Here is a 16,047-nt window from a genome sequence, read left to right as displayed (position 1 = left end):
TTTTTTAAGAAGTAGGTTGAGTAATGAACGGGGCAAAACTTATTTCGAATTTTAGAGAACTTACTGGTAAAAGTTGTGGTGATGTATAGTAGGTTTAAGCAATGATAGACAAACATTGAAATTTGGGTGGTTCTAAGGCAAAACCCGAGCCAATATGTTACATTATTTCCCTACTGACATATCGGGCGGTTCTGCCGGTACTACGGTTCTGTGGTACTAAGGCAGAACCCGATATGTCAACATTATTTTTCTATTGACATATCGGGTGGTTCTGTCTTAGTATCACAGATACATATATTGAATACCCGGTATATACTTAATGTTTATTTTGTGAATTTAACGTACTATAACAAATTTTAACAACAACTTGTTATCTTACTTATTTTACCCCACAAAGGGCCGCACAATAGCCGTAATTGTATGGAAAATACAGCACAACGCAGATAGTTAAATTTAGGTTAGGTGAATAATCGAATTTTACAAGGGTTTCCTCTACAAAATATTCTCTCAATGGGTATATACCCTACAGGTTTCTGGGTATATACCCAAATTTCTTTATTATACCCATTGGATATTTACCAACCGCCCATCACTGGGTTTAATAGTTTAGGAATCGTGTTTTTTTCTTTTCTTTCAGTTCTGTTGTCAGAATTACGTACGTTTTTTATTAGGTATAAAAATAAATACCTACACGCCAATCTTGATAAAAACATAGTTTTAAACAAATGTTTAATACAACTTATTATTTGTTCTACTCTTGTTGTATGTCTTGTACTTTGTTATTACTCCTTCTTTTATTTTTAAACAAAATGTTTAAACCATAACGAACCTGTTTTACAGTTTGCTTTTTGTAACTTTCTATACAGAGTTAATATTCCAGATGTTTTTGATAAACCTAATAGAAGTCGAAAATAATTATATGATTATGTTATTTGTCATAATGTGACATCAGTGTTTTTTGGGATATCCAGGAATATATTTTCGATTATTTTCGTAATATTTTATTTTGCGTTATTTTAATGAGTTCTTTAAAAGTATTTTATTCGTCATGTATAAAATTTACCTGAAATTTCTTATGCGCAGGGTTGCGATGTAACATACAAAAATATAAAAACAATTGCTTAATAAAATTATGGGGGGTAGAAATTAGGAGAAATATCTTCGTGTATTGTAAAGTGGTCATAAAATAGGGAAGACTTAAGATGGCGCTACTGTAGCAAAATTTCTACATTTGAAAGAAGCTCCAAACATTTTTAGAACTGAAAATAATTAAAAAGATGATAAATATGCTATTTCTGAAGGCGCGTGTTGCCTCTCTACTTGACTAACTTCACTTTATTAATAACCGCTAAGTTCAGTTCGCTCTTTTATTGATTTTAGCTCCACTGCGGTAATTTAGTGAAAAAGTTCCATATAAAAGATGTTTCTCTTCACCTCTACCCTCTATAATAAACATGAAACATATTCTAGTAATGTTCCAGTAAGTCGATTTTAGGCCATCTAACGTTCAAATATCGCAGCAAGTAAGAAAAACGCCATTAATTAGTTTATTTTACCGCTAGGTATCGCCAGCAGTGGTCCAACGTCAGAATTTGTCAGACAGGAACTGCGCGCTGTGGTAGGTGCCCGTACTGGTCAATCGCAAAGCGCCGGCACTCCACGATCCAGCACTCAACAGGTCCAGCAACTGCAACAGATGGCGCAACAACAAGCCGTCGATCTGGAGAGTTTGGGACTTACATTCGAAATGCCTTCCGGTAAGCAGATAGGTTATTGGTAGTTCTAGGATAGTGAACAAAGGAGTTAACAAGTCTTACTAATAAGATATAGTATAATATAGTAGTTGATAATCATCAAATGAGTTAATTTATTTTTGGTTTCAATCAAAATAATATCTGCAGAATGAAATCTTTTCTATGTTCAGGCTAAAATGTTTTCTATTACCAGTGTATAAAGAATTTTTATGATCAATCACACAATAATTAAATATAATTAATATATACAGTACGCCCCCGGATTGTCTTTACAAGAGGAAAAAAAACTTTTTTATTATTGATATTTAGAGAAAAATGTATTCTTCATAAAAATGTTTGCTTGTTCTAAAATGGTTAACGCCGTTTATACTATTCCAAATTTTCATACCGTTTTAGAGAAAATTAAAAAAACATGAAAATTTAGTTGAATTTTTTCCCAGTCCTAAAAATCAAAAGTGGTGTCTATGGCAATATAATTTCGTTTTCATTCTTTGATAGATTGTTATTGATAGAATTTTAATTAATGTCATATTTGTTGCTGTTTTAAAATGTTTAAGAAACACAAAATTTATTCAGTTCAATGCTACGGAAAGTGTGATAATATTTATCGAAAATGTGATACTTTAACAACAGCAAAAACTATGACTAATCAAAATTAATAATTAATTAAAAAATTTAAAAAAATCGAACTTAAAAACTGGATGCTGAAGTAAATAAAAAAACATTGTGTTATGATGAACTTGATAAAGCTACATTTAACTGCTCAATTTTTGTACAGAGCGTGAAATCTTTAAGTGTAAAAGAGTAACTTTTGTTTCCACCTGTCAGTAATCCATATTTTTTGGCAAGTAAAATAATGAATAACATTTCCAGGGATTGGAAAGAAAAATCCGATAGCAATTATACAGATTATCAATCTGATTAAAATTATTTTTTTGAGGAACATATTACAGTCTGTCAAAGAATGAATATATGATTTTCATAACGTGCAAACTGATAATAAACAATAGCAATCTACTGTTGAATTAATCAAAAACCACATTTTTTGTCACTGATGTATATTCTATCGCTGGTGACCATAGTTACACTCGATTTAAGATGATAAATTTGACTATTAAATCTATCGTGATTTTTATAATGCAAATGAAGTAAAAGTCAACAATTTACTACATAATAGATTTGGTTATATATTATATAACATAATATATAATGTTATATAATATATAACCAAATCTATTATGTAGTAAATTGTTGACTTTTACTTCATTTGCATTACATCCCTATAACACAACAAAGGCGAACAGAATAAATAGTTATTTTTTTTAGAAAATTATTAGTAAGATTTGAGTTATTGGAATGGGAGGGGTTAATGGTAGTTATAATTTAAGATAATTAAGAATTATTTAAATATTAAAAATAATAGATAATCGTACAAATTGCATTCAAAGTGTCACAAAATATATTTTTGTACATACATTTCCCACTCAAAATTATTGGGCATTTGTTTGGTGTTTGCTACAAGAAACTTCATTATATTCAAAAAAAAAATAAAGTGGTGTACACATTCTTGATTATTTGTGTATAGAATCCCCACATCAATTGTACATTTAACTTTACTAACAAGTGCACATTTTAAACGTCACTATTTGGGTTGTCCTTCAATTTTTAACAGGGATTTACTATTACTTTTTAATACAATACATACATACTTGTTTATAATAAAGCAGAGGTATAGACAGTATATTTTAGAACATAATTTTTTGGTTCCAAATTAATTGTTTTTTAATCTTTATACTATATTTTATTAATGTTGGATTTAGTTATTTCTTCTTTAATATACTGCCTATCACCCTTTATTTGACCCCTCTCAATACATTTACTCCTTACAACTATAATATGAAAAAATATAAGCAACCTCTATTCTTAATGAATTATGTTTTAAAATTAAAGATTGTGAAAAAATGAATTTTTGCACACGCATAACTGACAGGTAAAGCATTATGTGTAAACGGAGCTTTACATTTTTTTTAAAAAAAATACTAAAAATTTAATTTCAACATCTATTTGGTGTTTTCTCACTGAACAGTTGAAAAACTAAATCAAAGATCTTAAGATTATTGTGGGTATTTTATACCACATCACTGCGTAAACAAGTATATTTAGATAATATATCGAAAAACAACACAGTGTCAGAGATGGCTTTAAAATGACGATCGATGACATTTCCCATATAATTTTTTATATAAAATGACAGCGACCTTAATTTCCAAGCCATCTCTGACGCCGTTTTTATTCTATCATAATGTATTTCAATGTATGTGCCTGAAGTTGGGTATTAATACTTTATATGACACATGTTGGATAAAGTTAATTCTAAATATTGATTAAAAAAAATAGTACTTGATTTGCTTTTGGGAATATCAGACTGTAATGCCTGGTTCATGCTTCCGATATTAACAACAATGTTACTGTTAACATTAATTTCAACAACAAATTAAGCAGTCCTGTATAGTTTACAGTTCTTACTTTTTTTAATTTAATGGTAAATTATTATTTTCTGTCGATCATTGAATGTCATCTGTCGAACTCGTCCCGTCCCCCAATAGCCCCAAAAGCCGCGGACTTGGCCTGCCGACTTAGTCTGCCAATTAGATCTTTCGACGTTTTATAATAGTTTTTATACAGGGTGGTCCGAGCTGTATTCCGGAAACGTCGGCAGCATATTCTGCAGATAAGTAAAGTAAAAAGATAAGTAAAAAAGTTCGTATAAATGTATGTCCTAAAATGCTTAGTTTCGGAGATACAGGATGTAGAAGTTTCATTTTTATTTTCATTTTTTCCAAATAATTTCTAAAGTTACGTCAATATTTGGATGAAAAATGGCGTTAGGGAGTTTTTTGACATGAGAAATTTGATTTTGATGTCAATATGACTCTTACTTGTAGAGGGCGCCACCTGCATATTTTTTAACTGGTAAAGAGTAATAACTTTTCATCGGTACCTGTATAAAACTACTGGGTGAAAAAATATACATTTACGATGTTTGTTACGTAAAAAAAATCTTTTGCTAAAAATTGCTACGAGTAATGGTTCTCAAGATATTTGGAATCGAAATTATCAATACCTGTCGTCATTGACATAAATTAAACATGTTGACTAAATAATTATTAAACTTTCTTATCATCATTTTTTCAAAGAAAAATTTATGATTAATTTACAAAAATAAAAAGTTTCCAAATTTACTATTTCAGTCAAATAACTATCTACTCAGCATGTTTATTTTTTGTTAATAATGACATGTATTGACTATTTCCATTCTAAATATCTCAAGATAGGTTGCTCGTAGCCATTCTTACATTAGATATTTTTTACGTAAAAAATCATGGAAATATTTTTTTTTTTCACCACGAACGGACGAAAATTTATATAATATAATTTTATACAGGAACGGACGAAAACTTATTACTCTCAAAAACAGTTAAAACACATGTAGGTGGCGCCTCCTACAAATAGAAGTCGTATTGACATCAAAATCCAAATTTCTCATGTCAAAAAACTCCCAGACACCAATTTTCATCTGAATATTGAGGTTACTTCAGAAATTATTTGGAAAAAATCGAAATAAAAATGAAACTTGTACACCCTGTATCTCCGAAACTAAGCATTTTGGGACATACATTTATACGAACTTTTTTACTTATTTTTACCTGCAGAATATGCTGCCGAAGTTTCCGGAATACAGTTCGGACCACCCAGTATAGATAAATGTTTATCGGAATAAAAACTGCCATATTTTTGATACAAGTCTACGGACTCACAAGCACAAAGTTTTTATCTGCAGACCAAGCCCGCAGGTCAAATCTTCTGGTGTATGGGGAGCTATGCAGCTTACAGTTAAAAACGACGGCGACGACGAAAATATTTTATCTATGGGTATATTTATGTAAAATTAAGAAAGAAATAACTTTTTTAAATCATTTGTTTAGAAATTTATTCGTTTACATGCTGAATTTAACTGATAATCGAGAGCAACAGATTAAATTTATTTTTTCTACCATATACAGGGTGGCCCATTAGTGCGAGGAAGTCCAATATGGTCGTCGTTGTCGAAGATATGAAAAAAAGTTTTATACAGATGTTGCATGGTTTATAAAGGGGCATATCCTAATATTTTGTTGTATACAAGGTGCACTAAAATAAAGTTACGATAAAGTCTTAATTTTTTTTTAAATTGCATCCTCCATTTTTCTGTGGAGATTTGGATTCAGGTATTCTCGGTATTATATAACTTATTTCTCTTTCAACAGTAAATTTTTATCAAAGCCACCTAATAATATGATCTTTGTCAAGCATTTTACCATTGAAAACCCCATAGGTATGTAATATAATACAGCGAATGGCTGCAAAACGGCTAAACATTTAGGAACACTTTAAATACAAAAAATGTTCATCTTTTAATCCTGTATATAAACGAAAAATAATATACCGCATTTTAAAATTGAGATTTAACATTTTAAATATTCCGATTTTGGTGACGCTGATAAAAATACTCTGTATTATTCCAATTATCCTTGATGTTTAGAAAAATATAGCTAAGTTTTAATAAAGTTATATTCACTCCAGTTTTTAACCACTTTTCGGATATAGTGTTTTTAACCAAAGTTTTAGTAAATAAGAAATAGAATGGCAATAGTGCTTGAAATAAAAATAGTGTACTATATATGTACAATTTTATGCTGATTGAATTTTTTACAGAAGAATGGGGGTTGCAATTTAAAAAAAAAGTAAAACTTTATTATAACTAGAGCAACGGCCCAGCTACGTCGAAACACCGGTTCCCATTAGAACACCGAAGTTAAGCGACGTAAGACGATACAAGTGGATGGACGGGTGACCGGTTCGAAACTCTGTATCGTGCTGTTGTCCAAAAAAAGGCAAAAGTATAAATTCTATTGACACTGCTCATTCACGCCGGTTCGAGGCCGGATGAGATCGGATATCTCGTGAGTAAGAGTCGATTTAGACACTTGCCAAGTCGGTAGGCCATTGACCATGATATGGCCGAGGACCGCGGTTCGGAATCCGCGTAAACAAAGTAGGCCTCGTCCAGATGAGCCCTGGCAGCAAAAAGGAGACGTTAACTGAAATCTTTATTTTACTTTTTTTTATTATAACTTTTTTGGTGACACCCTGCATACAACAAAATATTTTTAGGATCTACATCATTATAAACCATGCAAAATCTGTAGAAAACTGTTTTCATATATTCGACGCCAATGACGACATTGCAGATTTCCTCACACTAATGGGCCACCCTGGATATAGTTCTAAAAAGGAAAACTAAAGCCAAAGAAAAAAGTTATCTCACTTGACTGTAACAATGTATGTTTTGCATTTCTTCTGAAGAAACCTTTTATAACAGAGGGTGAATCATCTATTTCACATGACTGGATAAAATTGAGACTAATGTTAGTGAGTATATTTAATACCGAGAGTATGAACAGGCTATAATAGAGGTTGCTTAATGTCGGGGTAGCATACAATGACGTCATTGTTGCGTACAGGTGCGAGCGAAAGCCCAAAACTTTGGGGTACAATGGGGTCAGAAATGGGTTCAATATCTGCGCAGCCGGCCACTTCCAGGGTAAGCTACACGCTTATACAGTATTTTCTAAAGGTTTAAAAAATAACATGTATTCTCTTTTACTGTCGCTAAATTTTAAACAATGTACGATTGGCTGATCTGCATCTGTGATCCTTATTGTTTTTAAACATGTGTTCTATGCTTACTTGGTCTGTGGCTGTTTACTAACATTTAATTAGAATTAACTGCTTGGCTTTTTTATTTAAAACGATTTATGTTGACTGTTTTCGTTTGTGCAGTACTTTTTGTTTTTTATTAATTTGTTTGTTTAATACTATTAACATTAATTATATTTTACTGTAAACGTTCAATACTTTAGTTCATAAAACGTATCTTGCATTGTTTTATGAACTATTTTTAATTAAGTATGCGTTTTTCTGATTTTTTTACCGCGTTTCTTTTATTTATAGAGTGGCACTGATTTTTATGTTTGTACCTGTACTATGAAATTAGAAAATGCAGTGTGTTAATGTTTAATTATTACTTTAGGCTATTTAAATCACTTTCCTACAACAGATAATCTACAAATTATATTGATTTCAGTGTAAATACATTTTTTAAACCAGTGCAGTGCTCTCTAAATATAGTAAATTGACTTTTCTCAATACCACATTCAATTTTAATGATTTTTAGTTAGTTAATAGTAAGATAATCATAAATATAACTAAAGTCATGTATAAAAGCTTAAATATCACCTTTTTTAATAATAGTTATGTTCTTGAAAGTGACACCAATAATACCGTTAAGATTTTTATCAGTAATAAAAAAATAGAATTTTTAAATGAAAATTAATTTTTAATAACACAATAATAACGTATGATCGAAAAAAAACGGCGTCAGCGATGGCTATGAAATGAAAATCGCTGTCATTTTATATGCAAAATTATATGGGAAATGTCATCGATCGTCATTTCCCAGCCAACTGGACGCCGGTTTTTTTTTCGATCATACTGTATAACAAACTACACACCATTGATTACGTTCACTACAGTACATTACATTCACTACAGCAACTTTGAAATTTTACACTCATCACATTACACTAATAGAAAAAATAAACTTAATATAATTCTGTTCTTCCTAGTTTTTTCTTCAGAACCTAATATGAAGTAGTTATTATTCAGTTTGCTTCTTAATTTGTTTTCACGTTTTGTATTGAGGCTCAATATAGCATGCATATATTTTACTGGTGAACTAATTGCATAGGTCTATATAATAAGGGATATTTTAAATTATGTTGTTATTGTCCTATATATTCTTTATCCATGATTTTTCGATAAATTGATCTATGGAATCCGATACCAAAATATATGTAAACTATGCCCGAGCACTTTGTATATATAGAATAATGTATTTAAACATTTACGCATGAAATGAATGCCTTTTTTGATATTTACAGCAGTATACTAAAGAGTATTTTATATTTTCAGACTACTATGGAGGAAGGTCGACCAGGTGATACGAAAACTTCATTGTTACAACAATTGCTGTCTGATCAAAGTAAATAATCAGTCACGAAAATTGAAGTGTCTTTGATGTTAAACATGTGTTTTAGAAAGAATCTGTCTATATATTCATATGTAAACTATTGTTAAGAACCAAGCTATGTTACATTATTGTTTATAATATATGTCAACCAAAGATGTCGTGTATACGTGAACCTGTTGTCACCCATATTATTGCTCATATGTGATTGTATTTTCCGTATTTCGGCAGAGTCAACTAAAACACTTGTTATATGATATTTATCATTGTATTTAACCCTATAGAGTAATCCTATTTAGGTTTTATTTACAACTTATCTGTCAGAGTGATGATAATTGAGATGTACATACAAATAGGATAATGCAAAGAGATATTTCTACTAGGTACCTCATGGGTTACGTACCGCAGGCTGTAATCTAGACAGGTTAGCTGTATCAAAAGTGCATTACATATTGCTTGTTGTATAATATGTTTAATAGGGTAATGCGGGGCGATGAAGAGGCACTGGGCTCGAGTGCAATTGTATATAGTTAAGACGTGTTAATATTTATGTAATATTAAATTTTATGGCAGGACTTCTGTTCAAGTGATTTTTTAACACATTAAGAACGATAACGTTGTCCAGGTTATCTTAGAACGAATAAATCATTTTTTAATTTTCTTTACAACATTAAATATTTCAGCTAAAACAGTTCAGTGATCTCTAACAAATTCTCAGATAATCGGGACAACCTTGTTGTGTCGCCCTGATTTTATGCAGAATATTGAGCTACGCATTACCAAAACTTTTTTTAAATAGTAACTGTTAATATTTTATACATAATTTAAAGTATGTTATTTGAAAGAGTCGTTTTTGTTGGACATTGTGATAGGCAACCGCCATGTTACTGTTGCTAGGGTTGATCCTAGGAATTATTTTAGAGAAAATAGCATTCATACTTGATTATATTGTCAATTACCCTTCTCCCCTCAAAGCCACTAAATTAAATAGAAATATATGAAGAACAAATTAACAGACAAAAACATTATTTAATTACACAAATATTTTTTGTACATTATTGGAGTTTTGAAAATATATTGAATAAAATATAAACATTATTATTGATCGTTTTATTTTCATGTTTAACAATCAAGTCATTTTATATGGTAAAGGTATTTACAAGGTAATGATCAGTAAAAAAATGTCTCAATATATTAAATATTTGTTTTTTTTTAATTACCAGAATTATTGAATACTTTACTATCAAAATATAAACGAAAATAAAATAAAAAAGTCTTTGACCTGACCCGGATTCGAACTCTGAATCATCGGTTCGTGGTCGGAAACTCTACGCACTGCGCTATGGAGACATGTTCGATTTATATTCAATACTAGAATTTATAGGACTAAATTAATTAAAAATATATGATCTTCTGTCGATGCGCAGTAGTGAACGCAACGGGTATCGGCAGCCAGACGGGCCGCATGCTGTTCCAGAGAGCATAGTAAAAGATATATCAAAGGGCCAGACGTCTTAAAATACTTTCTCGAAAACGTTGCTAGCTCTTAGACTATATAGGCTTATCCTCAGTCACTACTAATTTTATGTTTTTCATTGTGTAGTGTTTACCATCGTCTATTTACCGGCGGTATAAGTTAAGTCTATTCAGAGAAAGAATACTAAATGTTGTTTTCTGTCATTTTAAAGACAACTTGTATTTTGTTATACTTTCTACTTTTATCTACCGTATAATCGAAAAAAACGGCGAAATTTTTTCGATCATACGGTATATTAAGTTTGACAAGTTTTTGTGTCGCCATTACAAAGGCTACTACTACGCCAATTTTTTAATATGTACAAAAAAATTGATATTTAATTTTTTCATTCAAATGGTCCGATTTTCGTAATATAATTTCAGAAACTAAAATGTTTGTATCCTAACTATATTTGACATGCTTGATGCTTTTGAAAACATTTCCGCTATACCGGGTGCGTCTCAAAAGCGGCTCACCCCTATTTTTTTATTTTTTCAGATAAAAAAACGAGATTTGGTATGTTAGTATGTGATATAAATTAGGATTGATTGACGTATTCAGTGTTTTTGGCCACTTCCTGTTTTACCAGAATGACTACAACTTGATTTTTAAATGACACTATCGGTATTTTTTTACTTTATTCAATAGAAAATTACATTCTGAATAGAATGATATATCATATGTGAACTTTTTTGACATTCTCGCTTAATAAAAAATCGTATTTTAAAATTCAATCAAAGTGCCATGGCTATGTTAAAAACACTAATTCTTAATCAAGGAGCCTTGGAAAAATAGATTTGATCGTCAAATGTTTTAGTGTGTTGTCCTGCTGGCCTGTTATAAAATCCTCAAATCGTATTATCATATCTCAATTTTTTCAAACGGAACGAGGGTGGCTCATTAGCATATTTGGAAAAAGCATTTTTTTACGAATAATTTGATACCACACACTTGGTATTTCGAGTCAAATTTTCGTTCCGAACCGCAAGGTATAATTTCAAATAAACCATATGCGAAAATGCCAAAAGTTGACATATGATATGTCATTCTATTCAGAGTGCTATTTTCTATCGAATAAAGTAAAAAAAATAACGAGGGTGCTATTTAAAAATCAAAAGTTCTAGTCATTTCCGGTGAAACAGGAAGTTAGGTCAGCAATTTAACCAAACCAAACATAGTAATTAAAAGTTGTTTTTTTACGTACGTTTCGACCATTCTTAGGTCTTCTTCAGAAATTATAATAATTATAATTATTATCGTCTAGAAACACGATTCAATTTTAATAATACAATTAAATAATACTTAAAAAAACTTACCAAATACATTACACACAACAATATAATATAATTTTAAAATTTAATTAACATACAAAAAAAAGTTAACAAACAACCACATTACTAGGACATATCAGACTCTAAAATAAATATTATAATATTGAAATATACAGCTTGTTTAGATATTGAACGTCTTTTTTGTCATTAATCGAATGTGAGTTTTCTGTATTTCGATTATTTCACGGAATTCCTTTTTTTTTGGTTTACTTCTATTAAAAATATTTTGATCTCGTTAAAATTAAAAGAGTGCTTTTCTTTCATTTCATGGTTTGTTAGGGCGGTTTAATTTTTTTGTCCTATTTGTGCCCTATTATCCTGTTTTCTAGGTATTGGCTAGTTTGTCCAATATACACTCGGACTCGCAACATTTCAAACAAAAACTTAAAAATTTCAAAATACCAAACGGTTACAAGCTAATATCCTTGGATGTTGCTTCACTGTACACTAGCATTCCTATCGATTTGGCCTCACAAATAATAAGAAAAAAATGTGATCAAATAAAAAAATTCACTGACAAGTGACATCCCACAGGATGAGTTCATTAAAGGGGTCGAAACAACATTGAAATCTACGTATTTTACTTGCGATAATAAAATATACCAACAAATAGATGGCTGCCCTATGGGTGCTTCAATTTTCAGCGTTGTGGCTCAGATAGTAATGGAGAATTTAGAAAGTGTATTGAAAAAACTAGACTTCACATTCCGTTCTTTTTCAGATATGTTGATGATTATTGTTTAACGGTCATACCAGCAGATTATATGAACAGAATTCTAGATAAATTTAACCAATACAAGAGTAACATCAAATTTACAATGGAAGTAGAGGACGAATCAAAGATTAACTTTTTAGATGTGACAATTCACCATAAAAATGGAATACTAAGGACAGAATGGTTCACAAAAGAGACATGGTCTTCAAGATATCTAAATTTCAACTCAAACCATCCCATGTCACAGAAAAAATCCGTTGTAATAGGCTTAGCAGACCGGAAAAAATGCTATAAACAAAGCAAAAACAGCTTTAAAGAAAAGCAATTACCCGTTAATTATAATATAATTATAATCGTTTTTAAAAATAGAATTAATAAATTTTGCCCGGTGGCGTAAAGGTACAGGCTCTCGTCTACCAATCTCAAGGTATAGTGCCATGGGTTCGAATCCCACACCCGGCATTTCATCAGCCGACTATTTTTATTAAAATAAAAATAGCTTGGGTACCTAGGTTGACTCAGCCTTAAATGAGTACTTGGGATTCACAATCCTGAGGTAATAATAGGCGGTTGAGGCGTAGTGCTAGCCACATTACCTTCCTTGTATACATTGTTAATCTAAGTTGTATACCAAACGGCTCTAGTATGGCAAGCTGTACCTTGCTACTCCCAAGGCGTCAAACGCTATATACGGGAGCTATTATTATATATTAATAAATTCCGGCAATATTATAAACAAAAATTAAGACAAAAAAAAATAAATTCATATCTTTGCCATACATCAGTGGATTGTCACAGCAACTAAGATGAATTCAAACAACATATATAACATATGTCATCGAGGTAACAATGCAATAGGACAAATCTTTAGCTGCCCTATGGGTGCCTACACCAAAAAATAAAAATGTAACATTGTTTATCATATATTCCATGTAATGATTGCGATTCTCTATATATTGGACAAACTAGCCAATACCTAGAAAACAGGATAAAAGGGCACAAATATGACAAAAAAAATCAAACTGTCCTAACAAACCATGAACTGAAGGAAAAGCACTCTTTTAATTTCAATGAGACCAAAATATTATTAACAGAAGTAAACCAAAAAAAAGGGAATTCCATAAATGATCGAAATACAGAAAAACTCATATTCGATTAATGACAAAAAAGACGTTCAATATCTAAACAAGCTGTATATTTCAATATTATAATATTTATTTTAGAGTCCGACATGTACTAGTAATGTTGTTGTTTGTTATTTAATATGTTATATGGAGTACTTAATTAAATTTTAAAGTGATTTTATATTTTTGTGTGTATATGTATTTGGTAAGTTTTTTAAGTATTATTTAAATGTATTATTAAAACTGAATCTTGTTTCTAGACGATAATTATAATTTCTGAAGAAGACCTAAGAATGGTCGAAACGTACGTAAAAAATAAAAACAACTTTTAATTATTGTGTTTTAAATTGCTGCCCTAAAACCAAGAATAAATCTCAACTAAATATACAGAAGGTCAAAGAAAAAATTAGATTTATAAAAATATAAAATTTATTCCTCGCTAGTCCACGAAATATCTTTCTCATCTCTCATACATTTTCTTTCGTTGTTTCGGATTATCATATCTTTTTGCTTTGATCTTTGATCGATTATCCCAGCTCCACCATAAGGTGGGGAATCTTATAGATGAAAAACAGATTGGCTCTAGAACCAATCTGTTTTTCATTTTCTTCGCTTCTAGAAACGAAAATTGTTATATCTAAATTTTATCATGATTTAAGTTTAAGCTTAGTTGACACAATCAAAGTGTACTTGGATCAAATGGACGCTGTTGGGATAATACCAACTGATTTAAAATCGGTTGATAGGATCCAAGTACAGTTTAGCCAGAGCCCTCATATACATCATGTACAGTACGTCTGTCCGTTCTGTGGCTACGGGGTATCCGTGAGAGGGGAAATGATATTCTGTCGATGTTTTTCGTAAAAAATTAGACGACGCGTCCCATCAATAAAAATTCGACAAATTTGCAAGTAGCCAATAAAATGAGTGGGCGGAGCGATTTGCGGTGACGTACTCGTCAAGTCGGCGTATAAAATATATTGCTGTTTATTTAAATGTTTTTTGTCCGCATTCCTTTCATAGACACAGATCCAGCAGACGAACTGTAGGCTACTTTTAAAATAATGTTTTAAAATAAAGTTTGTTAAGAACCTGTAAGGGGTAAAGCCAACCTAGGAGTTTCTTTTGATATGTTAAGGGGTTAAAATAAGTCATAGAAACAAATGCATTACTAAATACAATTTATTTGTTTTATTACAAAGCAGTATATAAATATGTACAAGTATATTGAACAAGTAATAAAGTCATCGTTAATTATTATAACTTATAAATAAAAAAATAGACTTAAAAGAAATAAAACTTATACTACAATATTTATTGAAAAAATATAGACATTTACAATATTTATTAATTTTAATTTTATATCAATATTAAAACCACGTTAAGGGCCGATTCCACAAAGCAAGTATAAATTTGGGATAATTATTCTCCGAAGACTTTATACTTTTTGAACGGACATATTAATAGATATTCCAAGAATTGGTTATAGGTACCTGGTATACATATATTTGCTTTGTAGAACCGGCCCTTAGTAAAATATAAGATTACTAAAAAAACAAAACACGTAATGTAATAAAATATTTCTCTACAAACAGCAATTTATTTTTTAAATAATAATATTAAAATCCATATTTTTATACCGGGTGCGTCTCAAAAGTGGCTCACCCCTATAACTTTTTTATTTTTTCAGATAAAAAAAACGAGATTTGGTATGTTAGTTTGTGACATAAATTAGGATTGATTGACGTATTCAATTGTTTTTGGTCACTTCCTGTTTCACCGGAAATTACTAGAACTTTTGATTTTTAAATGGCACCCTCGATATTTTTTTACTTTATTCGATAGAAAATGACATTCTGAATAGAATGACATAATCATATGTCAACTTTTGACATTCTCGCTTAACAAAAAAAATCGTATTTTAAAATTCAATCTAGAGTGCCATGACTAAGTGTTTTAAACCACTAATTCTTAATCAAGGAGCCTTGGAAAAATAGATTTGATCGTCTAACGTTTTTAGTGTGTTATCCTGGCCAGTTAGAAAATACTCAAATCGTATTTTTAATCATATATCTCAATTTTTTCAAAGGGAACGAGGGTGGCTCATTAGCATATTTGGAATAAGCATTTTTTACGAATAATTGGTTACCACACTTGGTATTTCGAGTCAAATTTTCGTTACGAACCGTAAGTTATAATTTCAAATAAACCATATGCGAAAATGTCAAAAGTTGATATGTGATATGGCATTCTATTCAGAGTGTTATTTTCTATCGAATAAAGTAAAAAAATACCGAGGGTGCCATTTAAAAATCAAAAGTTGTACTAATTTCCGGTGAAACAGGAAGTGACCGAAAGCAATTGAATACGTCAATCAATCCTAATTTATGTCACATACTAACATACCAAATCTCGTTTTTTTAACTGAAAAAATAAAAAAGTTATAAGGGTGAGCCGCTTTTGAGACGCACCCGGTCT

General features: G+C 30.6%; 1 protein-coding gene across 9 annotated transcripts in view; it reads left to right on the top strand.

Annotated features, from left to right (window-relative positions):
- Positions 1-9,981, top strand: part of LOC115889476 (nuclear receptor coactivator 2) — a 311,795-nt gene extending 301,814 nt beyond the window's left edge. For 8 of the 9 annotated variants that reach the window (XM_030909476.1, XM_030909482.1, XM_030909474.1 and 5 more), the window contains 3 exons: positions 1,563-1,757; positions 7,319-7,398; positions 8,829-9,981. In XM_030909476.1, coding sequence (XP_030765336.1) covers positions 1,563-1,757; positions 7,319-7,398; positions 8,829-8,906 — 353 coding nt within the window. In that variant the 3' untranslated portion in view covers positions 8,907-9,981. The remainder of the gene's footprint in view (positions 1-1,562; positions 1,758-7,318; positions 7,399-8,828) is intronic. The other variant, XM_030909480.1, reaches the window with a different exon arrangement.
- Positions 9,982-16,047: the final 6,066 nt, after the last annotated feature.

Source organism: Sitophilus oryzae, unplaced genomic scaffold, assembly GCF_002938485.1.
Source record: "Sitophilus oryzae breed Bouriz unplaced genomic scaffold, Soryzae_2.0 scaffold_815_pilon_pilon, whole genome shotgun sequence".
Classification (NCBI taxonomy): Eukaryota; Metazoa; Arthropoda; class Insecta; order Coleoptera; family Curculionidae; genus Sitophilus; species Sitophilus oryzae.
Note: the sequence above shows the minus strand (reverse complement) of the source record. Positions and strands in the feature narration are given on the sequence as shown.